The 17,904-nt window shown below is 42.6% G+C and overlaps 2 protein-coding genes and 1 long non-coding RNA gene across 3 annotated transcripts; 1 reads left to right on the top strand and 2 right to left on the bottom strand.

The window, feature by feature from the left end:
* Nucleotides 1-3,198: 3,198 nt before the first annotated feature.
* On the bottom strand, nt 3,199-6,900 carry LOC119769878 (uncharacterized protein K02A2.6-like). The gene is made up of 2 exons (XM_038263658.1): nt 6,329-6,900; nt 3,199-6,274 (listed from the first exon to the last, which is right to left on the bottom strand). Exons 1-2 carry the CDS (start codon nt 6,898-6,900, stop codon nt 3,199-3,201), a joined length of 3,648 nt encoding a protein of 1,215 aa, XP_038119586.1.
* A 5,857-nt stretch (nt 6,901-12,757) lies between these two features.
* On the bottom strand, nt 12,758-13,229 carry LOC119771162. The gene is made up of 3 exons (XR_005279060.1): nt 13,162-13,229; nt 13,033-13,101; nt 12,758-12,966 (listed from the first exon to the last, which is right to left on the bottom strand). It is a non-coding gene; the product is annotated as an uncharacterized LOC119771162 (long non-coding RNA).
* A 1,645-nt stretch (nt 13,230-14,874) lies between these two features.
* Nucleotides 14,875-16,905, top strand: LOC119769876. The gene is made up of 4 exons (XM_038263652.1): nt 14,875-14,988; nt 15,106-15,266; nt 16,488-16,632; nt 16,816-16,905. The coding sequence occupies exons 1-4, from the start codon at nt 14,875-14,877 to the stop codon at nt 16,903-16,905; spliced, it is 510 nt and encodes a 169-aa protein (XP_038119580.1).
* The last annotated feature ends 999 nt before the right edge of the window (nt 16,906-17,904 follow it).

The raw sequence follows: 17,904 nt of genomic DNA, 5'->3' as shown, positions 1-17,904 counted from the left end.
CTTTATGCTGTGCCGATCTGGACAAGCTGTTGCTTAACCAGGAAGAAAAAACTTCAGAGGATTCAGAACAAAATTCTGAAAATGATTCTGAAACTTCCTCCTGGTTCAGCACCAGTGAACTTCATCAATTAGCCGAAGTTGACACTTTGGATGTTATGTCCAATAAGATAATTGATGCATTTCGACAAAAATCATTGCAGTCTTCAGCTGCATTGATCCGCTCTTTATATAGTTTATAAGTTAGTTTTAAGGTATCCCTTTTCCCTTTTGTACATGTAGGACCTCCTACATTTGAAATCACTGAATAGCGAAAGCTACAATATTTCATGAATAAATGAAAGTTGCTAGTATTTAAAATTGAGGTGAAAAGTCATCGTTTGTGATTGGACACTCAATAATATTTTAACTGAATGAATGTACATGGAAAAGAAATTTAAATAAATATAAATTAAAAAAAAAATAAAAAAAAAAAACTAGCTCGTGTGATACAAGAGGGAAGAATGATTTTATTTGCTGCTTCTGTTGGCACAGCTGTTCTGCTGTCGATCTAACCAGGGCTGCCAGTGAGGCAGTCGATGAAGCAGTCGATGTGCTGTCGAGCCAGAGGGCTCAACAGGCCTATGATACAGTCGACCGCGAGCAGCTATGGCAGATTATGCACGAGAACGGATTCCCGGATAAACTGACTCGGCTGATCAAGGCTACCTTGGATGGTGTGATGTGTCACGTGCACGTTTCGGGGGAATTAGCGGAACCCTTTGGATCACGCCGAGGGCTGCGCCAAGGTGATGGCTTATCCTGTGCGCTGTTCAACATCGTCCTTGAGGGCATTATTCGAAGGGCGGGCATGGAAACGAGTGGCACGATTATGAACAAGTCCTACCAGTTGCTTTTGCCGATGTCATCGACATTGTGGCAAGAAACCTGGAGACGGTGATGGACGTCTACACCCGACTGAAGGTACAAGCAAGGCGTGTAGGACTTGGCATGAATACGACGAAGACGAAGTACATGAGAGGAAGGGGTTCGAAGGATGTCGCCCCCCAAGTCTCACCCTCTAACTGTGGATGGTGATGAGTTGGAGGAGGTGAGCGAGTTCGTGTACTTGGGATCGCTGGTAACCTCCGACAACGACACCAGCAAAGAGATCCGGACTCGTATTTTTGCTGGGAATCGTGCGTACTTCGGATTACGGAAAACTCTCACTTCGGATCGAGTGCAACGCCGCACGAAGCTGATGATGTACAGAACACTGATCAGACCGGTAGTCCTCTATGGCCACGAGACCTGGACGATGCGGCAGGAGGATGAACGTGCCCTTGGAGTTTTCGAACGGAAGGTGCTACGAACGATCTACGGTGGAGTGCAGGTGTCTGACGGAGTGTGGCGACGACGCATGAACCACGAACTGCACGCGTTTCTTGAAGAACCGACCATCGCCACCCAGGCGAAAATCGGGAGGCTCAGGTGGGCCGGCCATGTCGCCCGAATGGACGAAGGCCAGCCTGTCAGACTGTTATTTGACCGCGCTGAACCAGCTGGCGAAACAGGCAGAAGAGCAGGGAAACCGCGCGCACGGTGGGGAGATCAAGTGAATGGTGATATCCGGAAGATCTGTAACCTGGGAAATTGGAGAGTAGCACCACAAGACCGAGAAAGATGGAAGCGTCTTCTTGCTACAGCACGCGTACCTGGTGCGCTATGCTGATTGGTATGGTATGGTATGTATGTCTAACAATGAAATTCAGTCATTCTACCAAATTCTATCTCATTGTAAAGTTGTTTTTAAATACATTTTTTAATAAATTGCAACAAATTCCTTAAGAAAATTGCAATTTTAATAAAATTTGAAATAAAAGCAGCCCTACTGACAATCTGTGGCTCATTCAATGAGTGGAGAATGTTTTTTCTGATGTCTAAGAATGAAATTCAGTCATTCTACCAAATTCTACCTCATTGTAAAATTGTTTCTAAACACATTTTTTAAGAAATTCCAACAAATTCCTTAAGAAAATTGCAATTTTAATAAAATTTAAAATTGAAGCAGCCCTACTGACAATTTGTGGCTCATTCAATGATTGGAGAGTAATTTTCTGATGTCTAAGAATGAAATTCAGTCATTTTACCAAATTCTACCTCATTGTAAAATTGTTTAGAAACACATTTTTTGATAAATTCCATCAAATTCCTTAAGAAAATTTCAATTTTGATAAAAATATAAATAAAAGCTGTTCTGTTGATAATCTGAGGCACATTAAATGATTGGAGAATGTTGTTCTGATGTCTAACAATGAAATTCAATCATTCTACCAAATTGTACATCATTGTAATATTGCTTTTTAATACATCTTCTCTATATATATAAAAAATTTCGATGTTTTTGTTCGAACGCGAATCAGTTCAATACGGAGCGTCGGATCGAGGTGCTTTTTGTTGCGTTGGGTTCGTATAAGCCCAAGGAAGGTTTATACGCTAACTGATTGACACTTTGGCCACTCTGGAACCGATTCCGGAAAATCTGCAGATTGTATGGGAAAAGTTACGTAAAATCAAATTTTGATCACAGTAGGCTGAATAAGCAAACAAGCTTAAAACGTCAAGAAACGAAAATGACAAGACGAAGTTTGTCGGGTAAGGCTTGTTTTTTAATAAATTGCAACAAATTCCTTAAGAAAATTGCAATTTTAATAAAATTTCAAATAGCAGCAGCTCTGCTGACAATCTGTGGCTCATTCAATGATTGGAGAATGTTGTTCTGATGTCTTACAATGAAATTCAGTTATTCTACCAAATTCTACCTGTTGTGATCGAATTTATTAAATAAAGAATCGAATTTAATCGCGGTTCCAAACTGTACGTGTTTATTCTCTTCCGTTCCGTTACACGCTAAACTTCAACTCCCCCTATTCTCCTCATCCATTACCCACGCATGGCCAGTGTTGCCATCATAACACTTTCCCCTTTTCACATCTTGGTTCCTTGCTCTCCTCCAGTACCGACATCCACGATGAAGTCCTGGAACCGTAGTGGACGCTTGATTTGGCGGCCAGACCTTGTCGAAGTAGTCGATGTTTGGCCTCGGCTCGTTTCTGCATCCGGCTGCTTCTCGGAATCTCCTCACCTTGTGTTGGCGTCGCCCACTGCAAGTCCTCGTCCTCGGGTTCACCTTCTTCAAATGCGACGAATGTCGCCGGTACTTCACGCCCTCGGGGGTCTCCACGACGACCGAGTTTCCCTGCTGCTGATCACTTTTGCTGGTTGAGGTAGAAACGGAGCAGACAGTTTGTTGGTCGGGTTCATGTTTTTCATCAGCACTTGATCTCCCAGCTCGATAGACGACTCTCTTGCTCCTCTAGTAGCATCCACTTGGCACTTGGCACGGTATTTGTAGCTCTTATCCTTATCTTCCACCTCCTCTTCGTGACTTCCGAGACCAGACAATTGTGGAATCCAGTCTCGAAACTGCCGACCAAATGCCAGCTCTGCAGGTGAACGTCCTGTTGCTGGATGAGGAGTCAAGGCGTAGGCATAGTTGAACTCCTCCAGGTCCTTCTTCCAGTTCGATTTGTTCAGCTCGGCAATCTTCAGGATCTTGAGTATCGATCTGTTCTGGCGTTCGGTCTCCCCGTTAGCCTGCGGCCAGTAGGGCGTGGTACGTCGTTGTCTGATCCCGAGCGAATCGCAGAAGTCTTGCATCTCTTTGCTCGTGAAGTTCCGTGCGTTGTCGTTCATCAGGACGGACGGGATTCCCATCCTCATGAACAACGGCCTCAGCTTGCCGATGATGTCAGCCGATGTGGTCTGCTTCAACACTTCGATAACACGGAACCGACTGTAGCAATCGATAATTACTAACAGCGACTCACCGGTCGGCAGCGGGCCCAACATGTCCATGCTCATTAACTCCCATGGACTAGATGGAAGCTGTCGTACGGCCATAGGTTCTGGTGGTGCCATTCTCCCCACAATCTGGCAATCCAAGCACTTTCGAACCGCCTGCTCCACGTCCTTGTCGATCTCTGGCCACCACACTTTGGAGCGAAGTCGTTGCTTGGATCGTTCTATTCCCGGGTGTCCAATGTGGGCAAGCGCCAAAGTGCGCTTTTGAAGGCTCTGGGGGATTACGAGGCGTTCTCCTCGAAGCAGGATTTCCTTGCAGCAGTAGAGCTCTTCTTTGAACGGCGCAAACTTCTTCACTTCTTCATTCCAGCGGCCGGTCTTGAGAGCCTCCTTCACCCTTGACAACACCACATCAGCCACTGTGTTGCTTGCGATTTCCTCCGATGTCAGAGCAGTAGGCACCGCCTTTTGTGTGATCGCAAGAACCGCTTCCTCGCCGAACTGATCGTACGTCTTGCACTTCGTGTAGGCCGGCAGTCTCGACAGCGGGTCGGCGATGTTCACTTTGCCGGGGATGTGTATAACGGTGAACCTGAACGATTGCAGTCGCATGGCCCAACGATCAATTCTTGGACAGGAGACGTGGTTTGGTCCGAATATCACTTTCAGCGGTTCGTTATCAGTGAGGAGAAGGAATGTCAACCCACGCAAGTAAATTTGCAGCCGTTCAGCAGCCCACACCAACGCCAACGCTTCCTTCTCGTTCTGGGCATACGACTTCTCCGCATCCGAGAGCCCTTTGCTGATGTAGCAAATCACTCTTTTTCGCCCATCCTTCTCCTGAATCAGAACTGCTCCGAGCCCGGTAGGACCAGCGTCCGCAATCACAATAGTTTTGTCGTGTGGAGAATAATATCCCAGATTCTTGGCATCCTTGAGTAGCTCCTTGAGTTTCTGGAACGCCTGCTGTTGCGACGGGCCCCAGACAAACTCCGAGTCTTTCCGGAGTAGTTCTCGCAGCGGTGAAGTCAGCGTTGACAGTTCCGGGATGAAACGGCCAAGATAGGTGATCATCCCAAGAAAACTGCGCACCTCCTCCGGCGTCTTCGGCTCCCGCAATCGCTTGATCGCCTCCACTTTGTCCAAGGTTGGTCGAACTCCGTCAGCGGACAGCACATGGCCCATGAACGTCACCTCAGATTTTCCGAGGAAACACTTTTTTGGATTCACGGTGATTCCATGGCTCGTCAAGCGGTGCATCACTGCCTTGAGGGCAGCGTCGTGTTGTTGCTTCGTTGATCCAAACACCAGAATGTCGTCGATAAAGACTTTCACTCCGGAAATCCCCTTCAGTACGCGCTCCATGATGCTCTGGAACACCTCCGACGCAATGTTCATGCCAAATAGCAGCCGTTTGTACCGGTAGTAGCCGTGGTGGGTGGCAAACGTGGTGATGTACCGTGAATCTGGTGCCAGAACCGCCTGGTGGAACGCTTTGATCAAGTCGATCTTCGAAAACCACTTGCAGTCTCGAAGATGTGGAACAATGTCCTCGAACGTTGGCAGCGGAAAATGCTGTGGAACAATGGCCTTGTTGGCGGCACGCATGTCAACGCACAGTCGAACGGCAGACGGATCACCGGCTTTCGGGCTAACTACCAAACGGGAAATCCACGGTGAATCAATCGGTGCCACCTCGATGATGTCCTGTGCCAGCAAAAGATCGATTTCTCGTTCCACTTTTTCCTGCAGCGGAATTGGGATGTGGCACTTGGTGATCTGGACCGGTTTCACCAGTGGATCGATCTGCAGGTGAACTTCGATTCCCGTGATCTTGCCGATTGCGTTCTCCGCCGGGCTAACACTCCACACGTCCGTGTTGATCTTCAAAATCTGCAACTCCGTCGCCGTAGTCTTGCTCAGCAGGCTCGCACCATAATCTTCCACCACGAACACGTCAGCGATCGTCTCGTGGTTCTTCGTAGCAATGCTGGCTCGAAATTGTCCCAAAACCTTGAGGCTGTTGTTGCCGTAGGCCTTGAGCGTTGTTTGCGGCTCCTTCGTTTGCGAGATCACCTTGACGTTCCGTTGCTTGAGGTAGGTCCAGGTTGCGTTGTCCATCACGTTCACTCCAGCTCCAGAATCTACGACCCACTTGATCTTCACTCCTCCGATACAGCAAACAACTTTTTCTCCCGCAGCATCCTCCGTACTTGCAGCAAAGACGTATCGGACTTCTTGTTGATCCACGTTACTAACAGTGTCGTCCGAGTCGTATACGTCATCCGCTTCTTCTTCCGGTTCCGGCGGCTCTTGGGCCACCTGCTGCACCTTTCGCTGCTTTCCGTGCTTCGCCTTGGTGTTGCAACAGCGCCAGAAGTGCCCCACCAATCCGCACTTCCTGCACTTCGTGTTTTTCGCCGGGCACAGCTCGCTGCTCGCAAAGTGGCTTCATTTCCGCAGCGGAAACACTCTTGCTTGGACGCACTGACCTTGTTGACCACTGCGGTGCAGTTCCTGCCGCACCTTCTCGATTGTTTCCAGGGCTCGGCCTTCGTTGAGTGTTTCCTCCAGGGTCATGTTTGGCTTCTGAAGTATTTTGGCCCGAAGCTCGTCCGATTTTCCTTTTTCAAAGATTTGCTCTTTGATGTTTTCTTCGAGCCAGCCGCCATACTCACACAGATTTCCTTGCTCTCGCAAGCGAAGCACAAACCTGGATATCTTCTCGTCCGGTCCCTGCTCCAAGTTTCGGAAGAAGTGGTGCTCCTGCGGCAAGCACTTCATCGGCAGGAAATGTTCGTCAAGCACACGAATCGCCTCCTTGTACACGTCCGATCCATCGGGAACTGGTGGCTCTTGCTCTCCAACGAGACTCACGTAGATATCCTGGACGCTCTCTCCGGCGCAGTGCAAGAGATACGATTTCTTTCTAGACGGCAGCTGGACGTTGTTGACGTCCAAGAATATCTCGAACATTCGCTTCCATTTCTTCCAGCGAGTGCTAACGCTGGCCGAGTCATCCGGATCGAACGGAACCATGCCTCCTCCAATCGGGTTCATTTTCTCTTCTGTTTTCCAAACAATATGGCGTCGGCATCTCTTTCAACTGCTCCAAACTGCGTTTCCGTTTGAAGCTTTTTCTTTCGCGAATTCCCGACCGAATTTAATTCAACCACGAATTTAAACGTTTACTCTGTAATTCGATCCTCGATCGCCAATTGTTGTGATCGAATTTATTAAATAAAGAATCGAATTTAATCGCGGTTCCAAACTGTACGTGTTTATTCTCTTCCGTTCCGTTACACGCTAAACTTCAACTCCCCCTATTCTCCTCATCCATTACCCACGCATGGCCAGTGTTGCCATCATAACACTACCTCATTGTAAAATTGATTTTAAATACATTTATTTAGAAATTCCATCAAATTTCTTAAGAAAATTGCAATTTTAATAAAAATTCAAATAAAAGCAGCCCTGCTGACAATCTGTGGCTCATTCAATGATTGGAGAATGTTGTTCTGATGTCTATGAATGGTATTCAGTTATTCTGCTAAATTCTACCTCATTGTAAAATTGTTTTTAAATACATTTTTTAAGACATTCCAACAAATTCCTTAAGAAAATTGCAACTTTAATAATATATCAAATAAAAGCAGCCCTGCTGATAATCTGTGGCTCATTCAATGATTGGAGAATGTTGTTCTGATGTCTAAGAATGATATTCAGTTATTCTACCAATTTCTACCTCATTGTAAAATTGTTTTTAAATACATTTATTAAAAAAATCCATCAAATTTCTCCAAAAAAATTGCAATTTTAATAAAAATTCAAATAAAAGCAGCCCTGCTGACAATCTGTGGCTCATTCAATCATTGAATCAATTATATAATGAGCCACAGATTGTTAGAAGGATTGCTTTTATTTGATTTTTTATTAAAATTGCAATTTTCTTGAGAAATTTGATGGAATTTTTTAATAAATGTATTTAAAATCAATTTTACAATGAGGTAGAATTTGGTAGAATAACTGAATATCATTCTTAGACATCAGAACAACATTCTCCAATTATTGAATGAGTCACAGATTGTTATTTGAAATTTTATTAAAATTGCAATTTTCTTAAGGAATTTGATGGAATTTCTTAAAAAATGTGTTTCAAAACAATTTTACAATGAGGAAGAATTTGGTAAAATGACTGAATATCATTCATTGACATCAGAAAATTACTCTCCAATCATTGAATGAGCCACAGATTGTCAGCAGGGCTGCTTTTATTTGAAATTTTATTAAAATTGCAATTTTCTTAAGGAATTTGCTGGAATTTATTAAAAAATGTGTTTAAAAACAATTTTACAATGAGGTAGAATTTGGTAAAATGACTGAATATCATTCTTAGACATCAGAACAACATTCTCCAATTATTGAATGAGTCACAGATTGTTATTTGAAATTTTATTAAAATTGCAATTTTCCTAATGAATTTGTTGGAATTTCTTAATAAATGTATTTAAAAACAATTTTACAATGAGGTAGAATTTGGTAAAATAACTGAATATCATTCTTAGACATCAGAACAACATTCTCCAATCATTGAATGAGCCACAGATTGTCAGCAGGTCTCCTTTTTTTTGAAATTTTATTAAAATTGCAATTTTCTTAAGAAATTTGATGGAATTTCTTAATAAATGTATTTAAAAACAATTTTACAATAAGGTAGAATTTGGTAGAATTACTAAATATCATTTTAAGACATCAGAACAACATTCTCCAATCATTGAATGAGTCACAGATTGTCAGCAGGGCTGCTTTTTTTGAAATTTTATTAAATTTTTTTATTTTCTTATGGAATTTGTTGGAATTTATTAAAAAAATGTGTTTCAAAACAAATTTTACAATAAGGTAGAATTTGGTAGAATGACTGAATATCATTCTTAGATATCAGAACAACATTCTCCAATCATTGAATGAGCCACAGATTGTCAGCAGGGCTGCCTTTATTTGATTTTTTATTAAAATTGCAATTATCTTAAGTAATTGGATGGAATTTCTTAATAAATGTATTTAAAAACAATTTTACAATGAAGTAGAATTTGGTAGAATTACTAAATATCATTTTAAGACATCAGAACAACATTCTCCAATCATTGAATGAGTCACAGATTGTCAGCAGGGCTGCTTTTATTTGAAATTTTATTAATTTTTTTTATTTTCTTATGGAATTTGTTGGAATTTATTAAAAAATGTGTTTCAAAACAAATTTTACAATGAGGTAGAATTTGGTAGAATGACTGAATATCATTTTTAGACATCAGAACAACATTCTCCAATTATTGAATGAGTCACAGATTGTCAGCAGGGCTGCTTTTATTTGAAATTTTATTAAAATTTTCTATTTTCTTATGGAATTTATTAAAAAATGTGTTTTAATACAAATTTTACAATGAGGTAGAATTTGGTAGAATGACTGAATATCATTCTTAGACATCAGAACAACATTCTCCAATTATTGAATGAGTCACAGATTGTTATTTGAAATTTTATTAAAATTGCAATTATCTTAAGGAATTTGCTGGAATTTATCAAAAAATGTGTTTAAAAACAATTTTACAATAAGGTAGAATTTGGTAAAATGACTGAATATCATTCTTAGACATCAGAACAACATTCTCCAATCATTGAATGACCCACAGATTGTCAGCAGGGCTGCTTTTATTTGAAGTTTTATTATTTTTTTTTATTTTCTTATGGAATTTGTTGGAATTTATTAAAAAATGTGTTTTAAAACAAATTTTACAATGAGGTAGAATTTGGTAGAATGGCTGAATATCATTTTTAGACATCAGAACAACATTCTCCAATCATTGAATGAGCCACAGATTGTCAGCAGGGCTGCTTTTATTTGAAATTTTATTAAAATTGCAATTTTCTTAAGGAATTTGCTGGAATTTATTAAAAATGTGTTTAAAAATAATTTAACAATGAGGTAGAATTGGGTAGAATTACTAGAAATCATTCTTAGACATCAGAACAACATTCTCCACTCATTGAATGAGCAACAGATTGTCAGCAGGGCTGCTTTTATTTGAAATTTATTAAAATTGCAATTTTCTTGAGAAATTTGATGGAATTGGGTCCTAAAATGAAGCTTAGATTGCTGATATTATTGTTTACAGCGATTAAGCTTATTTTTCTGAGTACAATGACCCTTTGTACGACCACATAGAGTTTAAAATGGATTTTTAAATCAATTTTGAAAAATTAATCTCGCGGTCCTTCTTGACAGAAAAGCTCCTACTTGACAGCTCGTTCCAAGGGGACCATAGTTAATCCATCGAAAAAATGTTGTCTTGTCAAAAAAAAATGTTGCGTTAAAATGAAAAAAAGTGATCAGAAATGGTTTTTAATCGTGTTTTTTAACGTTGTACATGAAAATTGACACAGGGCTTTAGTACCCAATTTCTTAATAAATGTATTAAAAATCAATGAGGTAGAATTTGGTAAAATGACTGAATATCATTCTGAGACATCAGAACAACATTATCCAATCATTGAATGAGCCACAGATTGTCAGCAGGGCTGCTTTTATTTGTAATTTTATTATAATTGCAATTTTCTTAAGAAATTTGATGGAATTTCTAAATAAATGTATTAAAAATCAATTTTACAATGAGGTAGAATTTGGTAGAATGACTGAATTTCATTCTTAAACCGGCTCCGTGGCTTAATGGTTACGGCTTCTGCCTCACAAGCAGAAGGTTCAGGGATCAAATCCCGGTCGGTACCTTTGAAATTTGGAATCAGAAATTTGAACTTTGAATATGAACAAAAACGAAAATTAATCAGGTGGGATTCGAACTCACGCCTTTGGATTGGTGGTCTGGGACGCTAAGCAGTCGGCCATCAGAAGGTTTACACTCTAGCAGTGAAATGATCCGTAGTGTTGAAACATGTTATCTCTATCTCCTCATATTAAATACGCGCTGATCCCTGATTTGCCTGACGGGATTGGAAGTCTAAATATAGATCGAGTTTCCTTCAGATGCTAGCTTCTATGTTTAGGCGGGGCCGAACAATGCCCAGCGACCTCGGAATTGGACCGCAAGGAGCTCTGTCATTCTGGAAGCAGCGCGAGGGCTATCACCACCTAATACCCGGGACTGAGATAAGTTGTATCAGCATCCGGCATATACAAAGTCTGATATAAATTATACTTTCCCATAATATCGCTACCGGTTAGCGGGTATTGGATTGTACCACACACACACATGACTGAATTTCATTCTTAGACATCAGAACAACATCAAATTATTGAATGAGTCACAGATTGTCAGCAGGGCTGCTTTTATTTGAAATTTTATTAAAATTGCAATTTTCTTAAGTAATTTGCTGGAATTTCTTAAAAAATGTGTTTAAAAACAATTTTATAATGAGGTAGAATTTGGTAGAATGGCTGAATTTCATTCTTAGACATCAGAACAACATTCAGCAACTATTGGATGTGCCACAGATTTTCAGCAGGACTGCTTTTATTTGATGTTTTATCAAAATGTCCATTGTTTGTTCTTTAAATATTCATTAGCTATCTTTATTTCTTTATGGGGTAGAATGTGATAAAATAATTATGTGGCATCATTTTGCAGCAAAAACACTTGCTACATGCTAGGAATAATCAGAACTGCAGATATATTGAACTTTAGGGTTAATTCTCCTGTTTGATGGAGACGCATGGTAGCTCATTTTTGAACAATCTTTAATTTGCTCCAGAACCGCCATTTTCAACTTAAGTATGGACTTTTATAGGTCAAATCGGGCTAGAATTTTCCAAGAAACACGATGCCGCGGTCAAAATCGATATATAAAGTACTTTGAAAATTAAGTATAAAGAGAAGTACTACTTATAAGAAGTTTAGGAAAATCTGATTGCAGATTCGTTAGGTAGAACGGAGGTAGACTACTTTGTATTACTTCAGAAGTTGATTTGACGTCGTTTTCTTGAAAACTGGTATCTTTCCAGCAGGGCAATGCTACTTACTGAACTATAACAACTGGTGTTCACTCCCAGTCCATACTTGAAGTGAACTAACCTTGTAAGAGATGTGCTTCCGGTGTCAGGGCGTACAAAACCGATGGGACTCTCCCTTAAAATACCCAGGGTCGGCGTGACGCTCGAAATTACTCAAAAACCATGAAAACACTGCGAATGACTAAGGGAAACTACATTTATGCTTCGCGTAAGGTCGACAATTTATTCCGGGAATACCTTCCAACTTCCACTAGCTCACACGTCCCGTCCCACTTCCTTATAACTACTCCTACCTCACACGTCCTCTTCTTCTTTTCGCACTTCCGGTGCACGCGTTTGGGGCCCCGTTCTCGCCGCTCTGCCGTCGTCGCTGCTCCTTCCTGCTGTCGTCGACGCTCCTCCGGCGTTCTGCCAAGGGGTGGCTTCTACGTCAGTCGGATGGACCCTCCGACGTTTCGGCTGCAGCCTTCAAGGACCCTCGCCTGCCGTCCGCGCCCTTCCTGTGCTTGGTGACGTGCAACAGGCTTCGACGGTGTCCGGGGACTCCGTCGGAACAGTCCGGGGTTAGGGTTCGCGGTTGTAACGGTAACGGCCTGGCGGTTGAACAATGTCCAGCGAGACGCTGACGGTTCGTACGGGTGGTTCACCGGGCCGGATGTCGCACGGCCGGGGTGAAACCAAACGGTGTTCACGCAGTGAACAAAGGAACACAAAGGAACAAAGGGGTCCTGGATGAGGGATTCAAAATGGCGGTTAGGGTATTGTCAGGCTAGGGGTTTGTTCGGGGATTTTCCTGGGGGTTTTCCGGTCATACCTGGATGTCCAAATCACACGAACAGCTCCTGCTGTCTCGTCACGGCCACGGATGTAGCCACCCCTCCGGTTGCTTGCGGGCGTCGGATGCTTGCTTCGCGCGATGTTTAGTGGAGATTCTAGCGTTCACGAAGGGGTGGCGTCGGTTTTCCCAGTGAGTGACGCCTCAGTCACGTGGTTAGGGTGGTTCGACCTAACCTCGAACGGATGTTTCGAGCCGCAAATTCCGGTCTCGCGCCGCTCCAGAAACCGCTCCAGACTCGCTCCCACGTTGAACAGTGGGTTTTCGCCTGTTCAACAGCAAAGTAATCTCACTTTCTAGCAGTTTTACAATCGTTTTAGCCAGCGTTGCTTACCTGATCTTTTGTGCGGACTAGATTTTATTGATCGGTGTGCGACTTCAAAAGCTTTGAATTGGCTAAGCCCTATATTTAAACACAATTCAGTTTAGTTTTAGCTATTTACGATAATTTAGGAATTCTTACTTTGACTTTGGTCAGCAGAAGGCACGTGCTAACCACTTGCGAACCTAATGTAACGTAGCGGCTCACGAACTAATACAAAAAGGTTGAAATTATTAGTTTTGAAGAAATTCCTACATTTGACAATCAAGTACTCACTATAGATTGACTTTAATCGCACCACTAGTCGCACCTCTAATCACACTTTCACTGACTTGCATCCGCTGAACTTAACTGGCCAACAGTCTCCACTTGAATATCCTAAACCCAGTTTGTAGAACATTTCTACAGCAAATTCTTGCTACACGCAAGACATCCGTGTGGTAGAATCGTCATTACATCTCCTTTTCTCATATGGCAACCAATAGGGGCATCCTTGTCACACACATTGAGTGGACGTGATCGGTTTTTCCCGTTTCTTTCCCATTTTTCTATTGTATCGAAATTTGGTTCGATATACGTTTTGCCCATCTTTTAACAATTTTACGGATAGCCACGGCCAGGGTAATGAGATCTCGATCGTGAGTGCCGAAATGAATAGAAATGAACTACAATCGCTTCCTCTACTCGGTAAGAGATGGCGCTCTCTAATGCAAAAGCTTTTATGATTATCAAAAACCATGATTGAGGCATAATATTTTCTAATGGGGTAGTTAAGGGTTACACGGGCACTTCCCAATCCTCCAAGGATTCACTACTCCAACACTGGTACACTGACTTCGCGGGTGAGGGTTGCTATTGGCGACAACCTTTCCGCGGTAGATATCCAAACTTAATGACCGAGCAACGGTCAGACCAAAATCCCGAACCCCTGACCTCTTACGCGCCAACCCATCTCCTCCTCATCCTGTCATCCTCAAGGATTACGCACATTCACCACCCCCAATGGCCGCCCATGCGATGATATGCAGCAGCGCTCCTGGTGGTGACTAGCGGTAACGACGCACGGTGTGGGACTTCCAGCTTCGGGTTTCTTGCTTGCTGGGCAGCGTCCTGGTAACTTCCCGTCGACAAACACAACGTCTTCTTGGCACAATAATTTACATTTAAATAATTTAACACAAAATTCGCGACGAGTCACATCAATTATTGTACACAACACTCACACTGGTTACAGAACTATTGAGGTAGACTAAAATTCCTTCGAGGTAGACATATGTACCAATTTGGTAGATAACTTCTGCATACTTGAATTTTTAATTCGCCAAATTGCCCTGCTGGGTGGATTGACTTTTGCTTGACGGCAGTTTTTTTTTCAATTTATATTTATTCAGATTTCCTCTTCCATGTACATTCTTCCCGTTAATAATATTAAGTGTCCAATCACAATCGGTGGCTTTTCACCTCAATTTCAAATACTAGAAATTTTCTTTTATTCATAAAATATTGTAGCTTTCGCTATTTAGTGATTTCAATTGTAGGAGGTCCACAAGGTGGTCACTCCAAATATGTTGCATTTATTTCATAAGTTAATCCGTATGTGCATCCATATTTACGTGCATAAACCATTCCTCTATGAATTTTATTTCAGTGTTCACAGCTGTCATCGCAAACGCGCGCACTGTTTACAAACAACAACAAAAAATTAATCTGTCTCTATTACATTTTCCGGCCGGGCGATTCGCTGGCGCTCTATTATCATCCGGCAATTTCACGGGCCGTAGTAAATCCGGATTTTCCATTGTTTTGTGTTGAATTTGGTGCGTGTTTGGACTCAGTAAGGCACCAGCAATCGAGATGGTGGTAACCCAGGAGGACAAGTCGATCGAGCTGCTGGACGTGGACCCTCAGGAGACGGAGGACGACGGGGCGGTGGTGGTGCTGGACTCCAAGCGGAAGGGCAAGCGCACCGTAATCAATACTTTGACACGGCAGACGTACTTTTGCCCGTGTTTGGCCTGGTTGATCCAGAGAAACTCAAGCCGGGCGATTTGGTGGGCGTAAACATGGACTCGTACCTCATCCTAGAGACACTTCCGGCCGACCGAGCAGTATTCGGACATTGGCGGGTTGGACAGGCAAATCCAGAAATTGATTGAGGCCGTCGTGCTGCCGACGACGCACAAGGACAAGTTCAAGAACCTGAGAATTCATCCACCGAAGTCGACCTACACAGAAAAAAAAATCGGGTAAATTTACATGATTTATGATGTACCAAAAGTGCACGTCATTAATGATGCTAATTTACATCAAATTCATTGTAAATTTAAATGTCATCCGACGTAAATTTGCCAAACAAACTTTGCTTTCAGACATGTAATTTTCCGATGAAATCGATGTAATTTTACCCAAACCTAAAATTTTTTTACTCCGTTGAATTTTAATTCTGATGTAAACTTCAAATGCTAGAAAAACTCAACGTTGATTGAATCGGTTCACTTTTGTTATATTTCTTATCAATTTAAACATTCATGTATAAAAAATGCTTTTCATTGATTAGAAATTACGACAGTAAATCATTCCAAACTACTGTGGGCTCATAGCATGAAAAGTAGTATCAGATTTAAAATTCAACGGAGTGATGATACGAAATAATACGAAAAATCTAGAGTAAATACTGTTTCAAAAAAGGACCGCACCATGGGTTTCCAATATTGATAGATTTTTTTGAAAAAGTAAGCGAGAAATGTTGGCTCACATAAATATGTAGATTGTGATTTTAGTTCTGCGGAATTTTGAAAAGAAAAAATGAATAAATTAGAAACAAAATCCACATCAATCGGCTTCAAATCAATGGTTTCATTCGTATCTCGCGGCGGAAGCCATAAGCCGACACGTCCCCTTCCTGAAGCTTTTTGTATTCCGTTTCGGACAGGATGTCCATCATGATCTGCTCGCAATCCTGGCGGTCAGATCAAATGCTCCTACTACAAACTTATGCAAGAGGCGGATACGAAAGACCATCGTGCAATTCGACGCCGGCAATGCTTCATTCTGAACCCTAGACTATGGCAGCAGCGAACCGAGAGCTGCAACGAAAGACATTATGAATTCCGTAATTGAATTTCATTTAGTAATATTATCACCTATGGAACTGAACCCAACTGAGCCATGGAGGCACCTGCCAGCATCGTAACGGTGTTCGTCATCGCCCTTGCCCTTAGCAATCCAGATTGTGTTGTCACCATCGTGTTTTGCTGCAACCTTTCGAAGTCCCCGAAAAATTGATCAACGTCGTGGGCGAGTTGCATGGGAAAAAGAACAAAATGTTGTATCTGACAATAGAAATAATTTACCTCAACTTACATGACGATTCTTCATCCCACCGTTCCTACTGAAGCGCCGGAACTGGTGCATTAGAAGTCGCTGAGAAACATGCTGGTGGATAAAGGCATCTCAGTCGTCTACAGATGGCCAAAGAACCAGACCAAGTCGGCCAAGGTCACCGTGAAAATGACGCTAAAGCACAACCCACGCCACGCCCTGAAGAAGCTGAAGAACATCATCAACAGCAATCGGTTCCGGCGGGACCTGCGCCAGGCTGCTCAGCACCGTGTCTGCCCCCGCTACCAAGAAGGGAGCCTAGCCCGTTTCCGCTGCTGCTGCCGGAGTCTATGCCCAAGAAAGCCGAACAAGAACAGAAACCTTTGTGAGGAAATAGAAAAAAAAGATAAATCAACAAACAGAATTTCCTATCGAAGGATCTTACCGTAATCAACAACTTCGACCTTGTCCTAGACCACAGTCTCGTGTAGCGGAGTAATCGGCCACGTTCACGTTGGCCGATCGCCGGAACGCGATTGTACGCGGTTTCGGACGGAAATGTAGACCAGCTGGGCCACGGTCCGAATCCAACTTCAGAAAAAAAAAGGTGCAGGTGGTTATGTTCTACATGACCAATATGACAAAGAACTTTGTACAAAACTCTTCAAAGTAAATCCATTTTTATTTATATTTTTAAATTCTTCGCCAATTTATTTAATCTTTAATAATTAATTCTAATTTAATATTTTCAATAATTGGCACCTCTGTGGAATCAAATTGCCAAAAAACGAAAATATTGCCAAAACAAGCATGTTTCGGAAAACTCGGGAGAACCTTCCCTCAGGGCAATGGCCACTCCGGGTGTGGCCAATCCTGTCATAATGTCCATTTTCATTACCAGTATCAAAAACCATGAATTTTGATACCCATGTTGCCCAAATCTGTATGGTTCCGTAAATTTCATCCCGGGAGAACCTTCCCTCAGGGCAATGGCCACTCCGGGTGTGGCCAATGTTGGCAGCGGTTCAGCAGTGGAATAGTCGCGTGAAGTTAAAGTAAATCGGGGAATCACAGTTTTACCTTTATGTATTTAGCGTCTAGGTTTTACAAAGTCTAATGTGCGAATGATCGAGTGTAAAAACGGAAATGGTTAATGTCAATAAACGTCACTCGCAGGTGACAGCAACTGCTGCCAACGCTTGACAGCGCGTCTGCCCAGTGGGCTTCACACCGTACGGCCAACACTCCTCCTCGATGTCTAGCGGTGGCCAGATCCTCCAGCCTTGAGTCCCAGCATCCCGACGAACTTCGCAACTTGAACAGCTCCAAGCGGTTTGGTCATGATGTCCGCCAGCATGTCGGTGGTGGCGCAGTAGCGCAGGACAATTTGACCAGAAGTAGCAGCATCCTTGATGTAGTGGAACTTTGTGTCGATATGCTTCGATCTGCGATTCTGCCGCTCCAGCGCGACAAAGTCCAGGCAGCTCTTGTTGTCTTCGAAGATTGTTGTTGGTGTTTGCTGCTTCTCGCCGAGCTCTGCCAGCAGACGCCGTAGCCACACGA

The sequence above is a fragment of the Culex quinquefasciatus genome, chromosome 1 (assembly GCF_015732765.1).
Source record: "Culex quinquefasciatus strain JHB chromosome 1, VPISU_Cqui_1.0_pri_paternal, whole genome shotgun sequence".
Classification (NCBI taxonomy): domain Eukaryota; kingdom Metazoa; phylum Arthropoda; class Insecta; order Diptera; family Culicidae; genus Culex; species Culex quinquefasciatus.
The sequence above is the reverse complement of the archived record's forward strand: the minus strand, read 5'-3'. Positions and strand labels throughout refer to the sequence as shown.